Source organism: Dermochelys coriacea, chromosome 7 (genome assembly GCF_009764565.3).
Source record: "Dermochelys coriacea isolate rDerCor1 chromosome 7, rDerCor1.pri.v4, whole genome shotgun sequence".
NCBI lineage: Eukaryota > Metazoa > Chordata > Testudines > Dermochelyidae > Dermochelys > Dermochelys coriacea.
Window position 1 is genome coordinate 28,797,394 of NC_050074.1, and position 18,282 is coordinate 28,815,675.

At 37.7% G+C, this 18,282-nt stretch overlaps 1 protein-coding gene across 2 annotated transcripts in view; it reads left to right on the forward strand.

Moving 5' to 3' along the window:
• The window catches only part of DCP1A (decapping mRNA 1A), a 51,523-nt gene that overhangs the window by 12,270 nt on the left and 20,971 nt on the right, over positions 1-18,282 (forward strand). For both annotated transcript variants that reach the window (XM_038411132.2, XM_038411133.2), the window contains exons 4-6: positions 3,825-3,891; positions 13,978-14,116; positions 17,256-17,378. In XM_038411132.2, coding sequence (XP_038267060.1) covers positions 3,825-3,891; positions 13,978-14,116; positions 17,256-17,378 — 329 coding nt within the window. The remainder of the gene's footprint in view (positions 1-3,824; positions 3,892-13,977; positions 14,117-17,255; positions 17,379-18,282) is intronic.

Consider the following 18,282-nt stretch of genomic DNA (forward strand, 5'->3'; position numbering starts at 1 on the left):
CAGAGGCTTGTTCACCTGCACATCTACCAATGTGATATGCCATCATGTGCCAGCATTGCCCCTCTGCCATGTACATTGGCCAAACTGGACAGTCTCTACGTAAAAGAATGAATGGACACAAATCAGACGTCAAGAATTATAACATTCAAAAACCAGTTGGAGAACACTTCAATCTCTCTGGTCACTCGATCACAGACCTAAGAGTGGCTGTCCTTCAACAGAAAAGCTTCAAAAACAGACTCCAACGAGAGACTGCTGAATTGGAATTAATTTGCAAACTGGATACAATTAACTTAGGCTTGAATAGAGACTGGGAGTGGATGGGTCATTACACAAAGTAAAACTATTTCCCTATGTTTATCCCCCCACCTCCCACTGTTCCTCAGACGTTCTTGTCAACTGCTGGAAATGGCGCACCTTGATTATCGCTACAAAAGGTTCCTCCCTCTTCCCCCCCCCCCCCCCCCCCCCCCCCCCCGCTCTCCTGTAAGTAATAGCTCACCTCAAGTGATCACTCTGGTTACAGTGTGTATGGTAACACCCATTGTTTCATGTTCTCTATGTATATAAATCTCTCCACTGTATTTTCCACTGAATGCATCCGATGAAGAGAGCTGTAGCTCAGGAAAGCTTATGCTCAAATAAATGTGTTTAGTCTCTAAGGTGCCACAAGTACTCCTTTTCTTTTCTGAAATTAGGTAATCTCTCACACAGCGATTTTAAAGAGATGCATAGTCTTTACAATAAATCCCACTAATGGCAAGCAAATAATGTTGTGTTCAATTAGCCTAGATGTAATCAATGCTGTAATAGAAAGAATCTTTTACTGTTCCTTGCATACAAGGGCACATAGAGCAGGATTTTAATATAACCAGGTGAAAGGACACCACTTTAAAAGGAATTAGTAAACACTTAATAATTTTGCTGCATCTTGTAAAAGGATTGTTAAGCAATGTCTAAAATGTGCAACAATAAAATGCAGTAGTTTGCATATCAAACATAACATATAATTAGAAACATCTTCAAAAATCAAATTTTAATATTAAATATTTATGCATAAAACATATGATTTTTGTTGTGCTGTTAAAAAGAGGGAGGAAAAGTGAGTACCATAATTTTTGAAAGTGTCTGAAATCCACACAGAATAGGTATCTTGTTAGTAAACCTTGTAAATAGTTTGTAATCTGTTTTCCATCATAAATGACACTGACAGGCTTTCATGGTAATTCCCTGTGACTCCGTGCCAGCAGCACAGAATGAAACATTATGATATGTTGGTAGACAGAGCAGATTTGGGATGCATTTCTGGTCTTGTACTGGTCTGTTTCTGGCAGAATTGAGTGTGACTGTTATCATTTTCCCCCATTAAGCTATCATTATAGGTTCCTTATCTTTATTTCTTCAGCAAACATGCTTTTGAAGAATTCTTTTTTTTCCTGTTGGCAGTTCTGTTAATGGAGTGGGGAAGGAGAAGATGCTCTTTTTATAATGCTCAATTATGCTACAGAATGTGTTCCTGCTAAGGGGAAAATGGCTTAAAATGAAACCAAGCTTTCATAATGTTAAGTTGGCAGCTCAAATAGTTGTTTGGGTTTTTTTAATTCTCTCTCAATCGTAAGTTGTTTTTTTTTTCATAATTCCATAAAACATTTTAATTTTTGCACTTATGAAGACTCTTAACTGGCTCAGTTTCTGGCAATAGTATATTTTTTCAATTCTCTCATCTTGATTTTATGATTGAAGAGGGTTGTTGCCTATCATCCATGCTGTAGGTCCTAAACGTTGGGCCTCTTGCATGCTTTTTAATAAAGTCCAAAGATTAGACCTATAAAATTATATTTGTTTGCCTTAAACTGTGTGTGTGTGTGTGTGTGTGTGTGTGTGTGTGTGTGTGTGTGTGTAAGAATGCGAGTGCAGTAGGTCAATCTACCTTGATTGTATGACACAAACTAGGAAGCTTTTAGTTCACGCCAGCAGCATCCACCCTGGGGAGTTACAGCATAGCACTTTGGTGAGCACTGCTATTCACATTCCCATAGTCTGAACTGCAGGGCAGTGTAGACATGTCCATACAGAGGCTTAGTAAGTTACAGTTGGTAAATCAAGTTTTCCGGATCCCCATTGAGCCCTGATAGGCCAAAATAATTTCTTATCTTAATATGAATTTCAGTTTTAAGAATTTTTTTCTTTGAATTTGAAGGATAGTTTAACCAAATAGTGGCTCAGATGTCATAAAAATCTTAACAAGAACTGCAGTAGAAAGGTAGTGGTTTTTTTTTTTTAAAGTTATTTTTATGAAGTGACAAACTGCATTACCACCTGTGATAGGTGGAATCTTTTACTCACATGTGTGAGGTCAAGGGCCTCTTTATGATGTGGAAATGTTAGACGCTAGTATCCTTTGTGACATACAATAAATAAATAGAAACATTTTTGATGCTTTCAGTATGGCATGGCTTCTAATTAAGGCTAGAGATAAATGTTATTGACAAACCCAATAAAAGAATCTGCCAACTCAGGAATTTGTTCACTACCTGTTTGCATTCCATTTGTTGGCTATGAGTATCTGGTAAACAAAAGCATTAAGCAGAACTAGAAAATCCAAATACAATTCTAATAAACCAAATCTCCACTAGGCGTGTTCCATTTGCAAATTACAATATCTAAAAACTTGGCAAGGATATTCAGAGAAATAGCTTATTTCAATAGAATACAGAAATATTTCTATTCTTGAAAGATTTTAATGGGTTACTGAAATGACTCTGTCCAGAATCATGAAAAAGATCTTGATCTGTTTTGAAGAACCGCTCAGTCTTTGTTACTGAACTTTACCATGGCCCTGTGAACTGATATTTTTCTGTTTAACCATAACTCAGTTGCAGTGCACTTTAGGTAAATATTACTGTAGTTCACACACTTGGCAGATGCTTTGAGCCATTTCTTAGAAAGACCATCTTTCCAAAGGCTTGGGTTTCTTTCTGACTTCCATTGAGGGTGGAATGAAATATTATTTTTGAAAATTACTCCATTTCACTTGGTGTATCTTTCAACTCAGTGTGATTTTTAGAACCTGATTCAGCCAAGTTTTAGTTGGACTAATCTCATGATGAAAATTAAGCATATACTTAACGCCTTGCTGAATCAGAGCCTTCATGACCTCAGCTGATCTATGCTTACTAAATGTTAGGAGTAGAGTCTACCATGTACCTAGCATTAAGTAGATCTGTAAACATAAGACTGGTATGATTGCAATTTCAGGGCTGCCTCCCTTGCACACAGTTAGATTTCCAGTGGAGAGAGTTTTAGGGGAGTGAAGGTGCCAAAAAAACCTAAGGCTTAATTACCGTACTGGAATTGAAGTCTCATGAAGGCAGTTTTATGTATGACTTAAACTATTACTGATCTCTAAGCAACAAACTGAAATAGTTCATGGTTTTATCTACAAATATTAACTGGACTAGAACTACGCAAGTTCTAGATGCTCTTGATGCTTTCATGATCATTAAGCTGTAACATTTGGAAGGTGTGTAGTACTTGCAAAACTAAAGTCATTTTGTGAATGAAAAATTTATTTTATTTTTTTTGTACATTTTAAGGTGCCCAATGAAATGTAAGTTCCTAACTTAACTGACTTTTCATGCCTCCTCTGCACACAGTAGTATTCCTAATTACCTGCTAAATTAATACTCATTCACACATAGGATAGATGAGTGGAAATTGATTGTAATCTGCGTATTTTAGTACTAGTGGGCTGCTGCTCTGAGCTGTTTTATTACCAAATGATTTTTGACAGTTTTTGTCTTTTTTCTTTTTATGTTTTCAAGTGTCTATTTACAGTATCTGGTTTTATGACAAGAATGACTGTCATCGAATAGCAAAACTCATGGCAAAGTAAGTATCTGGTTTTTTTTATTTTTCCCCAAAAATTCTGCCCTCCATGTCACTTATGTAATATTCTCTCAATTTTTACTGTGAAACATGCTTTTTATATTTAAAATCAAAACTTTTTGATATTCTCACTACTTCTCTTTAACTTCTTGTAATAGCTACATCTTTAATTCACATTAGAACTTAGAGCATCAGAAGGCTTTAGAAAATGTCAAGTTCTTATAAATACTTGAGCTAAAATGAGACAATCAATAACTTGCCACCCTTCCCCATGCCCATCTCCCCAAAAACATGTGCAGGTGTGTTCTGGGTGATTATATATTTTTATACAACACTGGCTGAAATAAAATATCAAGGTAACCTAGATGGCAGAATATCAGCACAGATGAAAAGGAGTCCAACAAATAAGTTGAAATGATTAACAACTCGAATGATGAATGCATTTAATTACCAGACCAAAAAAGTGAAGATTTTTGTGTTGCCTGTTAGTTCTGTAGTTTTTGAGTTTTGTTTAATTATTTCCTATCTCGAAGCCAAGGAATGGGGGAAGTGGGTGCAATCACTGGTGATTGGAGAAAGGTGTGGGGCTGACTGGTGAGAGTGAGTGGAATTATGAACTGTTAAAAGGGCTTTTTTGTCAGAGTCCAGAAATTTGATGGAAGATGGGCAGGAAGGCCCATGTAAAGCTGGCTATCTCATCTCGTTCTACAATTTTTAATCTTCATTGTTCAATTTACTAGTATGTTTTTGTTTTCTAACTAGAATAAATGTGAAAACTGCAGAACAATACTGCAAACATTAGGTGACTAATGTTAAACTCATATATTGTAATGAAGTTGGTATTTACTAATCTTGACACAATTTGCATAAAGTTGAAGAAAGTGGTGGTAAGCAATTAGAATGGAACAAAGTAACAAAAACAGCTCCTCCTCTAAAGCCAGATGTAAACATTGTGCGAAGTAAAATAGCAAAATAAAATTTAAAAAACTTGTCCAGCCAGCTTAAATCAAAAGAGTGTTTTTATCACATTTGTATTGGTTTAATCAAAAATTTGTAACCAGTTAGGTGTTTAAAAAGCAAATAAGTTGGTAAAACAATACAGATACCAACTTTTATTAATAGAAGGACAGATTCAAGAGATTGTTAAGCCTAGTAAGTTAGTTGATTGAGGGTCTTGATAGCAGTGGTCTTACCTTACAGAACTGCAAGCTTTTCATTTTGGAGAATATATGTGCCTTTTTATATTTGAAGAATAAATATGCGTCAGTGAACCACATAATATGAATTTTGTTATTTCTAGGGTTGTCAAGCAATTTAAAAAATTAATTGCTATTAATTGCACTGTTAAACAATAATAGAATACCATTTATTTAAATACATTTGGATGTTTTCTACATTTTCAAATATATTAATTTCAATTACAACACAATACAAAGTGTACAGCACTCACTTTATTGATTTTTGTTAAAAATATTTGCACTGTAAAAAAACAAAAGTATATTTCAGTTCACCTAATACAAGTATTGTAGTGCAATCTCTTTGTAATGAAAGTTGAACTTACAAATATAGAATTATGTACAAAAAATAACTGCGTTCAAAACTAAACCAATGTAAAACTTTAGAACAGATAAGTCCACTCAGTTCTACTTCAGCCAATCGCTCAGAGAAACAAATTTGGTTACCATTTGCAGGAGATACTGCTGCCCACATCTTGTTTACAATGTCACCTGAAAGTGAGAACAGGCGTTTGCATGGCACTGTTGTAGCCGGCATCGCAAGATATTTACATGCTAGATGTGGTAAAGATTCATATGTCCCTTCATGTCTCAACCACCATTCCAGAATACATGTGTCCATGCTTATGACAGGTTCTGCTTGATAATGATCCAAAGCAGAGCAGACCGACACATGTTCATTTTCATCATCTGAGTCAGATGCCACCAGCGGAAGGTTGATTTTCTTTTTTGGTGGTTCAGGTTCTGTAGTTTCCGCATTGGAGTGTTGCTCTTTGAAGACATCTGAAAGCATTCTCCACACCTCGTCACACTCAGATGTTGGAAGGCACTTTGGATTCTTAAACCTTGGGTCGAGTGCTGTAGCTATCCTTAGAAATCTCACATTGGTACTTACTTTCTTTTGTGTTTTGTCAAATCTGCTGTGAAAGTGTTCTTAAAACGAATATGTACTAGGTCATCATCCGAGACTGCTATAACATGAAATATATGGCAGAATGCAGGTAAAACAGAACAGGAAATGTACAATTCTTCCCCAAGGAGTTCAGTCACAAATGTAATTAACGCATTATTTTTTTAACGAGCATCATCAGCATGGAAGAATGTCCTCTGGAGTGGTGGCCAAAGCATGAAGGGGCATATGAATGTTTAGTATATCTGGCACGTAAATACCTTGCAACACCGGCTACAAAAGTGCCATGCGAACGCCTGTTCTCACTTTCAGGTGACGTTGTAAATTAGATGCAGTCAGCAGTATCTCCTGTAAATGTAAACAAACTTGTTTATCTTAGCAATTGGCTGAACAAGAAGTAGGACTGAGTGGACTTGTAGGCTCAAAAGTTTTGCATTGTTTTGTTTTTGAGTGCAGTTATGTAACAAAAAAAAAAAATCTACATTTGTAAGTTACCCTTTCACAATAAAGAGATTGCACTATTGTACTTGTATGAGGTGAATTGAAAAACACTATTTCTTTTGTTTACCATTTTTACAGTGCAAATATTTGTAATAAAAAATAATATAAAGTGAGTACTGTACACTTTGTATCCTGTGTTGTAATAGAAATATATTTTAAAATGTAGAAAAACATCCACAAATATTTAATAAATTTCAAGTGGTATTCTATTGTTTAACAGCGCAATTAATCGCTGTTAATTTATTTGAGTTAGTCACGTGAGTTAACTGTGATTAATCGACAGCCCTATTTTTTTTCATTTAATAAAACCTCCAGTGAGAGGTTTTTGTTTTTTGTTTTTTTTTGTTTTTTTGGAGCTGTGGAAAATCACAACCCTGATTTGAGTTAGAGTAAAACTAAAGATCTGATCGAAAGCCCATTGAAGGCAGTGGAAAGAGGAAGAAGATCTTATTGGTGAGATTTTTGGACACCTGTCCAGTATTTTATTAAAACTTCTATCTTCATTTCTTAAAGACACAAAACAGAGGGAGAAATTACTGCCCTTCGCCCCTCCATTTTCAAATGGAGGGTGAGAGGGGTGAGTCTTCATAATACATACTTAAATTAAAATCCTGGTTAATGTCTTTGAAAAAGGGAGGGGAGAACTTTCAACTTGCTCTCGATTCTGCCTGCCTTCTCTAAGTTGCTTTCTCTGGCTGTGTGCTGGCTGTCTTTGAGCTTTGGCAATCCCTGTGCTGCCTGGATACTTTAGTCAATAAACTTATTGTGCAGTGATCCCACTTCTAAGTTAATAGAGCTGTCATACACCAGCTTTTAAGATCCAAGTCATGAACGTTTGGAAAGTACAGTAATACAGCTAATTCTTAAACAGAGTGGAATTTACTTAATCCAAAAATATTCTTTCCACCTGTATTTTTTCTAAAGCATCTCTTCTGATTGTCTGTAACTATTAAAAAACAGCTACTAAAGACTTCTAGCTTTAGATGACCTTCAAAATTTGTGTTTTTGCAACAGTTTGCATCAGTCTTTTTTGTTTTAATGTATATGTATTTATGTATAATGTGGTATTGAAAATACATTTCTGATCTTTTGAATAACTTTTTTTTGATATGGCATGTATAAAATACACATTTGGTATGCAAGTCTGATATATTTAGAGCATTGAAAAACCTGAAACATTAAAGAAAATTAAGGAACTATAACTCCTACTTTCATAGCAGTGGACAAAGATCCATTTTGTGGGTGAAGATGATAATGTTTGTTCTTTCTGGGGGTGGATTGAACCAGTATGTTCACCTCTCTAGTGACCTTGTGAATTTTTGCAGACTTTAAGCTTTCTTGCCACCCCACCTCCTCCAAGTGGCCTGAATCTTTTCTGCACAAGAATAACTGGTGATGGAGGTAGAGACTTCAAGAGACTCCTAATCCATAGTAGGATAAAATGTTTTGTTTTTTTTTAAAAAAAAAACATGTTATGTTTTTAAGATACAATAGACGTTAAAAAATGTATTGTAGACAGGGTAATTTAAGTGCGTTCCTAATATATACAGGATGTTCAACATAGGTGCCCTCAGGAATAAACATTAAGGTATTCTGCACCTAAAAATTCTGCACACAATATTTTTAAAATTCTGCAAGTGTTATTTGTCAATAAATAAATGCAGAGGCTACAGCATGGCAGTGTGGAGCTCAGGCCACTGGCTGCATGAAGGTGGGAGATCACCCCGCAGCCCCCCCCCCACGCCCCCCCAGGACACAGACTCAGATTCGGGTTCAGCCTCACCACTGGCACAAGGCCTGGGCCTGCCCCAACAACACTCTGGGGCCCTACTGCTCTGCGCCAGGTGTGGGGCAGGCAGGATCCAAGTGTTGAGGGGCTCAGTGTGGGGGGGGAATCCAGGTGTGAGGTGAGAGGATTCTGTGTGGGACAATCTGAGTGCAGGCAGCTCAGTGAAGAGTCTAGGTGTGGGGGGAATCTGGATGCACAGAGGTTCGTTGGGGGTTCCAGGTGCAGGGTCGATGGGACTCTGCAGGGGCTTCCAGATGAAGATGGTTGGGGCTCAGCAGAGGAGTCTGGGGGTCTCAGCAGGTGGGGGCTATCTGGGTACTGCAGGAGCGGGGCTTAGTGGGGTGGGGGTCTGCATGCAAGTAGTTGGGGGGTCAGTGGCATGGGGGTGTTGGATGTGGGGGCGCGGTGGTGCAGAGGGTGAGGCATCAGGGTAAGGGTTTGAGTGCAGGCAGCCCAGTAGGGGTGCGGGTCTAGAGGCGGGGGTCTGGGTGCAGGGTGGCTCCAGATGTAGGGGATGAGGTTCAGTGGGTGGGGGGGTTCTGGATATACCAGCTGGAGCTTGGCAGGGGTGTCTGGGTATGGGAGGTCTGGATGCACGGGGGTTGAGTGGATGGGGGATCAGCTCCCTGTACAGTGACGCCCCCTCTTCCCTCCCTCCCACCACAGCTGAGGAGCGATGGGGCCAGGAAGCAGTGGAGGATGCTGAGCTTTCTGCAGCTGGGGGAGGTTTCTGGGGGTGGGTCTGACATAGCCCCACCACTCCTTGTGGGGACTGAGTAAGTCCTGTCCTCTCCAGCCCATCCGGGACTAGCAGCTGATCTCGGCTCAGGTAGGAGCCACTGGCTCCTCAGTCCCACAGTGATTTACCTCTCTGCCAGCTGCTCTCAGTGCCTGAAAGGATGTACCTGCGCTGCTAGGAAGTAATGTGACTGCTCTTGTAGCTTCTCTTTGCTTACCTGTCAGAAAGTCATTTTTCTGTAGGGAAGCAAATAAATCTGAGAGGGGCATGAATTCTGTGCATGCACAGTGGTGCAGAATTCCCCCAGGAGTAAATGTTGCTGCAGGAACTTTTACTTTGGCATTCCTTTATTCTTAGTTTTTAGGTGTGCAAACTTATTTTGCATTAACATGCACTTTTGTCTTCAGTTTGTGTGTGTGCGCGTAGAAATAATACAGGGTGGGGGGAGGCTGCGTTTTAATTATTGCTTTTATAGTTCAGCTGTGCTTCTGAAGCTCCTTCCTCGTTGAGGTAAATGGTGTCAGGGAGATTTGCCCTTCGAGCATGCTCAGAAATTATTCTTTTTCAGTCAACCTTTTATTTAAAAAAACTTTCCCCAACCTAGCAATGGCATTTGCTATTGTCAAGGATTGTGTACCAGCAAAGTTTACAACTAAAGGTGGATGGGTTTGTTTTTGTCTTTGTCTTTGGTAGCGCTGACTAAAAACCACATATTTAGAGTTTTATAAGATGGAAAAAGTGTCCCCTTCTCATAAAACTCAACAATGACTGACCAAAATTTTCTCACAACTCGGGGGAGAACTAATTGGTTTGAGCTAAGGCTAAGCTCGGGAAGTAACTGCCTTAAAGGAAACTTTTGTTCAGAAAGATGTGAGTAGAGCTGGGCAGGAACCAGATTTCCATTCAATGGGAAATTTCATATGTTCTCGAATGGAACAAAAGCTTCAAAATTTCCTGTGAAATGGAATTCCCTCCCCAAAATTGTTTTGAGTTTTTTGATGAAAATATATTGTTCTGATTTTAATGGGTTTTATTTTTTATAATTATAAAGAAGTTTCAAAACAAACTGATTGAAACAACATTCCAAACATTTCACAACAGAATGCTTCCATATTATCAATGTTTCATGTGGTGGTTTTCAAAAATGAAAATTAGTTGAAATTGACATGTTTCTACAACATGTTTAGCTTTTGACCAATGAGCTTTTTCTGACAGAAAAATGTTCAGTCTGAAAACTCCCAACCAGCTTTAGCTGCCACTATGAAATCAGATGATCCGAGTCTTCTCTTTGCCCTCAACACAGTGTGCTTGTGCAGTGTTACTGTCCAAGGTGTGCCCAGAGGTCTCCTTTTATTAACTTTATATGGCTTGGCTGTTCTTATCCCTTTTTCAGGCCAGACATGTTGATTCATTACCTAGCTCTCCTTTTGTCTGACTCTACACTTCCTCCTGAGTTGGAGGTACTGCAATCCACCTGCTCTGGTTGCCAGAGAAGTCAGCTGACTAGCCCTGTATCTCCATGTAGGGTTCTAGAACTAAACATGCTGTCACATGCTGTCTTAGCCATAGAAACTGTATCATCCAAATCAGCAAATGTTATAACACTTAGAAAACATCCGGCAGAGCAAATATATAAAACTACGGGTTGGCATCCATATTATGCCTGTTAGTGAATGTATGTCTGCTAATGGGAGAAATTATAAATGCAATATAACTAATACAAATGAAATGTAAGGCAATCCAGCAATTAAGTGGGCAGTTTTTGTGTAGCTGTACAATTAAATGTGTATAAAGCTGCCTTGGGTAACAAACTGGGAAAGAAGCTGTGTTGTTCTGCCTCTTTCCTTAAACTGTACAGCCAGCTGTAATGTCTAACCTTACTTTGAAAGAGCACAGCTTTTCCAAAATCCAGTGAAACAAATTAGCTTAACTGATAAACCTTCCAGGGAAAACTTGTAAGATTTTTAAGCTTCCTTTTTAAAAATAAGAATTAAAAAGGTATGCATAAATAGTGTACTTACTAGCCACTCTGTAAAATCAGCAGAAAGAGTTAACTTATCCTGGAACCCTTTATGACCTGAAAAAAAAAAAATGAAGGGTTGAATGATTGACGTTTTCTGTGATTGTTATGATGGCACCTTTTGGCTTTCCCATCAGCCATTAGTTACACAGCATGAGATTTCTGAAGTGACATGCTAGCTCCTAAGCTTTACCCTGTCTACAGTGCTTGTTTTTCTTGAGATACTTGATAAATGCAGATTTTAAAAAGGCTTTTAAAAGATGTTGTGTTTACAATTTATCTTCTGAAGTAATCTATTTGTATAGATGTATCTTATGAACTATTAAGAGAGTGAAAATGTATGCCACGTTTACTCTCCTCCCATCACTGAAATGCGTTAGCCATGTGCCTTCTCCTCTTGCACCTGCACTCCCTTAGATGGGGAGATAGGAAAACGGGCAGTGAAAGGGCTAATGGCGTGATGAAGAACCAGCTATACCAACGCTAATGCAGCCAGGGGTTCCTCATGCCTGTACAGGGCTGCTTGATGGCAGTGGTTGCAGAGTTACAGTAATATGTTGGTTTCAGAGTAGCAGCAGTGTTGGTCTGTATTCGCAAAAAGAAAAGGAGTACTTGTGGCACCTTAGAGACTAACAAATTTATTTGAGCATAAGCTGTCGTGAGCTACAGCTCACGTCATCGGATGCATTCATTGCTTAAATTCAGCCTTCCCACTAAAGATTTCATTACATAAATACAGCTCTAGTGAATCTTGGATGCTGAAACTGTATGTGATGAAAGTTTTGGGTTGTGGCGGGGGGGCGGAGGTTGATTGTTTTTGTTTTTTTAACAGTTTAATGCTATAGATTAGATTTCCCTTCTAATTGTTGATTACCAAAATATATGTAGAAGAATCTTTCTTCTAATAGGCCTGCTTTTCCTCCTGGTAGTCAGTAATGCCCCAGCTCAGTGTTTGACATCACATTTGCTTCCATTCCTACATGCAGTAAACACATTTTCTTGGTATAGTCTTTCACAGCCTAATACCAGTTGTACAACCTTTTAAATTATAAATCCCAGATGATGATGATTTTTGAGAACAACAGCAGGTCTTTAAAGGAGCTGGTTGGTCAATGAAACACACTAGTTATCCTCAATAACACAGAAAAATAACTGTTTGAAAATTCCTGCTATAATCAAGTGAAAACTGTTTCAGACAGAGCAGCTGTCCTACAACTTTCCTTTGTTACATATATCTTGTAATCCTCCTAAGAGGGCTGTTCAGGCCAAGGCAGTTATCACATCTCTCTCTAAAAATACATCACCTAGTGAACGGACTAGTGTCATATCTTTTTAAAAAAAATATTGATCTATGGTAGCTTTAACTTCAATAGCTCCCTTGCCTTTATGTCTGACCCTTAACACTTTTCTTTTTTTTTCCTCCTGTGTTTAAGCAAAAAAGGATTGAGAGGTAGGTTTACTGGGGATTATTGACTGGCTAGGAAGCGTTGAGGGCTCAAGGCCGTTACGCCCAGTCAGTGTCACGCACTGAAGTAGTTACTGCTGCTGAAAATTAATATGAAGATTTTTATAGTATTATGTTAATAATATTGCTGAATGCAGTGGTGGTGTAGCTGTGTTGGTCCCAGGATGTTAGAGAGACAAAGTGGGTGAGGTAATATCTTTTATTGGACCAACTTCTGTTTGGGGAGAGAGACAAGCTTTCGAGCTTACACAGAGCTCCATGTCTCTCTCTCTCTCTCTCTCCCCAACAGAAGTTAGTCCAACAAACAATATTACCTCACCCACCTTGTCTCTCCAAATAATATTTCTGTTATAAAATTACTAGGATAATATTTTAGTGGAGTCACACTTCATGATTGCATATCGTGCCCCTCAGTCCCCTACATACTGTTTTTTTAAAATTGAAGTTTGCAGATGTTTGCAAGGCTAGCAGGGAGTGAGAAGTAATGGGGTCATAGGAGGAGAGGTCCTCTACAGCTGGAAGAAGCAGCGAGTGGGAGAACTTTAAGGAGGATGAAGGAAACCAGCAGCTCACTCTTCTCTCCAGAGCCTAGACGGGAAGTTGGTGGCAGCCTGCTCTTACATCTCTGGCACTGAAGAGTATTTACAATGATGCCATCTAGTGGCAGCCAATTGCCTTTCCCAGTGTATGAGTTTTCACAGCAGGCCAGATCCTTAAGGGTATGTCTATGCTGCAGTTAGACACCCATATCTGGCCCCTGCTAACTGACTCAGACTCCGTCTGTGTGGCGGTTTAGTTGCGGTGTGCACAAACCTAAGCTTTGGGACCCTTCCACCTCTCAGGGTCTTACAGCCTTGGCTCCAGACCAATCATGAACATCTATACTGCTAATAAACAGCCCCTTAGTCCAAGCCCCGTGAGTCCAAATCAGTTGGCATAGGACAGCTTCAGGTTTTTAATTGCAGCATAGACATATCCTAAGTGTAGCTGGGCACACATTTTATTTTGGTAGGTGATGTGGCCAAAAATGGAGAGGCTGTGCATTAGTCAGTGAAGACGGAGAAACCATGCTACTCAGTTTACAATGTAATACATGTGTTCTTTGTATAATCCATGTTTAGGTATCTACAAATGTATTTTATTGTGAAAGTTATGCAGAGGCAGTTCATATTGCAGAAAAATTTTGTGGGACACAGACCAGGGCAATCTGGGTTGGATGGTAATTGTAAAATAGTCAAACTGTCAGATGAACTGTAGAGATTTGGTCACAAATGCATAGGCTCTGATCAATGACTTGTTCGGTTTTTTTATTCACACAGTACAAAATTTATTCATAAATAGTAGTGTATCCATTTACTGCTGCATTCTGTATGACAGATGCATTCCAAATAACATCCAGTTTCTTTTCCCTCTTCTCTTCCCCATTATAGAGTGGTACAACAAGAAGCTCAAAGATCTCAGCAAGTTTCACATGACAGAAAGAGTCCCAGCAGAACTAATGGTTGCAGTGAAAACAAACCCATTGATATCCTGGAAATGCTTAGCAAAGCCAAGGATGAATATGAACGAGTAAGGAAACTTTTGTTGGGGGGGAGGGGAGATGCATTAGAGGATTATCTATATTAGTAATGTAAAACTAGTCCAAGTACTTCTTTTGATTTAAGAACCTAATGTAGATCTCACTGAAATCAAATGGAGCTTTGCCTTTGACTTCAGTGAGAGTTGGAGCAAAGTGTAGTCAGGCAGTTTCGTACATAAGTATTATAACCTGTATCAGACTTCTTCAGTAATACTGTATAGTTCAAATTAATTGTATTCACTTCTTGAGGTTCCTTTTTTCTTACAATTGCGAGATGCTTACTAAAGTGAGATGCTTAAGTTACACTTGTATTAAATTGTAGATTGAGGTGCCCACCGGAGGAGTACACTATATATTTTTTAAGATCTAGTATTTCACATATAATTTTAAAACTGGACATTAGGAAATAAAAATTAAATTTGTAATATTCTGATTTTGTTTTCTGAAATTGAGTTAAACGTGATTAAACACACGATAGAGTATTAATCCACTGTCTTATCTCTTTGACAGTATTCATAGTTTTTGGTAACAAAGATATATCATGAGCAGCTCAGGAGAAATGAGCACTGAAGAAGATTTGTATTAAATATGGTCATAAATGTGTATTACAAAAAATTAAACATTCTCAAGAGATTCTGTTTTGTACATGTTCTGCACTGTATTTCAGTCTGCATTTTTTTCCCCCTTACTGAAATTCATGGGAGGAGATGGATTGTAAGTGGTGTTGAATCATGAGGCAAAAGACCAAGGGCCTTCACCTACCCCCGAACTGTGATTTAGGCATGCTGTAGAGCCTGAAATGAGTTGCTGCAATTAAATTAAATTAAAACTAAAAACCTCTGATGTATGTAAAAAACAAAGCCTTTCTGAATAATATAGGGTTTGACATGTTTGATGCTGTATGTATGAAACCAGTCTCTCCTTTTACAATTTTCAGCCAATCTGATATCAAATTTGCTTTTGCCAATTGCATATTTGCAATTTTTGTAAACTTCTCTATAAAAATACATATGATTTTAAACACTTATGGATGTTATGTTTTATTTAATTTGCTATGTGACATTCTCTCATATTAGTTGTGACTATTTAAAAAAATCTTTTTTTTTTTTTTTTTTAGTGTTTAGTTCCATTGGTTTCTTTGATTTTGTGTCAAGCTATAAAGTGAATCAGAGCCAAGGATAATCCCATGGCTTTCCACTTTGTGTATTTGTTTGTGTCAAATTTTCCCAGATAAGCAAAATTGAGCAATGCTAGTTCAAGATGTGGGATTAATAAAAGAATGACCACATTAGTTTTAGAAGGAAACCTCTTGTGACATAGATTGACACGTCTGCCATTATTTAATTATAGAGTCTTTCTCTTTATTCTTTTGTCCATGTATTTCCACACTGCTGCTGTGTAATTTAAGTAAATATATTTGCTGTAAAGAAGAGTGTTTCTTGGGAGAATATGCTGTCTTATTTCTTTACCAATTCTTCTGGGGCACTCTAGTTGATAATTACACATGAATTTGTGTTTCAGTATTTAAGAGCAGAAAGTACTTATCTGCCTAGTACATTCCAGATGGATCATACAGTAATCCTTGTGTGCAGCCCACATGAGATTGGCAGAGAGTCAGCATGAGAAGGGGACAGAGGGAGAGCAAAAAAGAGATTTATAAAGGCCCGAGTGATTTAATCTAGGATTCTTAATCAGTTTAATCCTCTAAGTACGCTCTACATCAAGTCCATATGTGAAAATGAATGAATTCTGAGATTTTTGTATCAAGTGGGTGGATGCTTTTTGTTGGTTGGGGTTTGGTTTGGTTTGTTCCCTCCCCCCATGTTTCTGGGAGATAATGAAGTGTATTATAGCCAATCATTTGGTGAAAGTGAAAAAAAGCCACACTTCTAAATCTCATTTATAAGCCACAAAACAGTCAAGGACTTTAGGTCTAATGTATGTTACTACTTAAATGTTAGAAGCTGATAGGAGTCGGGGAGAAATGTCCTGGAATCTAAATATGTAGTCTGTTTTGTTTCTAAATCTATTGCTCAGTTACTGAGAAATTTTAAAAACAAAAAATCACAGCCTCATAGCCCTTTCAGAAAACCCCCAAAATGAACTGTAAGACGCCATTTGTTGGCCTTGCAGCTTCAGCAGTTAAGTAACAAGAACATTCTCCTGTTTTATGCTGACATCACTTGATGATGCTGGCGTTTAGAGATATCTTAGGATAAGGTGCTATATAGGCTGAAGTTCTTATAGTAAGTTGCATCAATTTCAGCTTTTTAAATAAATGCATCATAAACAATACTCAAGTGAAAAGCCACTAGAATCATGAAGTTGACTTATCTTACTGTATTACAGGTGGGACATTTATCTAACATCTCTAAACAACATGGGATCTGTAGTCTCAACTAATTTCCTGATTTTCTGTGCTCTCCTTGCCTTGTATTTTAAGTGTTAATTTATTCCTCCATTAATGCGCTTGCACATTTAAATAACTGCAATAGACATAACATAGATAACTACTCCTTTTTCCAATGAATGAACATGTACAAATCCTTGAAGCGTAATTTGTATGTGGTGTAAATTCTTGCAGTAATGAAGTGTAGCAGATTTTATTGTTTACAGCTAGTGTCCGTAGTTTACATGATTGGCACCTTTTTATAAATTGAACATGTTTCTATTACATGGGGAAAAAATATGAAACTGAAGTCCTGTAAATTTCCCAGTAAGAGAATAACAAAATAACAGTGAGCACAGCTGGTAGATTTAATATGGTGAATGTCACTGTCTCATATTCAAAACTTATGAACTTATAAAAATCAACAAAATCTACATTCTGTGTATATATAAGAGTGGAAAAGGAAGTGCAGACTGAATTACAGTAATTGTGCTGCTGGGATAAGGATAGAAAACAGATGTATTTATAAAAAGAAAAGGAGTACTTGTGGCACCTTAGAGACTAACAAATGTATTTGAGCATAAGCTTTCGTGAGCTATAGCTCACTTCATCGGATGCTTATGCTCAAATAAATTTGTTAGTCTCTAAGGTGCCACAAGTACTCCTTTTCTTTTTGTGAATACAGACTAACACGGCTGCTACTCTGAAAGACGTATTTATGTAAATGTTTTCTTTTTTAGACTCAGATCAGTGACTTAAGTATTATATCAAGTTCTGGAATGCAGCAAAATGAGAATCCCACGAAGACAGAAAGCATGGAGACTTCAGAACAAACATCTTCAGCATTACAAATGCAAGACCAGGTATGTTCAATCCAAACCTAAATAAAGTAACAATCCTTTACTAATATTTTATCATCAGTAATAGAAATACAACATGTTCTACACAAGTGAGATTTTTTTTCCAGTACTTCTGCAGCACAAAAGGTATGTTTACACTTCAGTTTAAAAAAAAAAAAAAAAATTAAAAATTGCCAAGATGTGTGTGCTCCTAAACCTAATGACTGTTAGAGATCTGTGTCCTTTTGAAAAATATAACCTCTTTTCTATATTCGGAAACTTTTTTTAAAAATTCTCCACCATTATTACTGCTGTTTATTTCTATTGGTAATAGCGCTAGTATAGACAAAGGGCTAGATCCTGAACTGGTATAAATGATCACAGCTCCCTTGAAATCAGTGGAGTTAGGATAGTTTACACAAGCTAAGGATCTGACCCAAGGGATTAGTGGCTACAAGTATTTTAAGTAATGTGTCTACTAGACCTTCTGAACAGGGTTAGAAGACATGCTTAAAAACCAACAGCTGGCCAGAGATTTTTTTTCTATGTGAGTGATCCACTGTTGTTCCTGCCAGTAGAGTTTTAAACTGTGTGTCAACAGTGATGAGAAACTTTAGCAAAAATCCTAATTTAAACGCATTTCTTAATTTGCAGTTTCTCTCTAACAGAAGTTTCCCATGGTTCAAAACCAGTTTCCTTTTTGATTCCTTTCTGCAGCATCACTGGACGTTTTGTATCATGGCTATTGTCAGAAGATAAATAACTGACTAAATTTGCTCGTAGGCATTCACTCACAATGAAGTCGTATAGCTTCCTACTTTAGAGAAGATTCAGTTTAAAATAATTCTAATGCTGTAATTAGATGCCACACAATACATCAATAAGTTGTGCTTACTAATAATGCCATCTAGTGGAGGCAAAAAAGTAA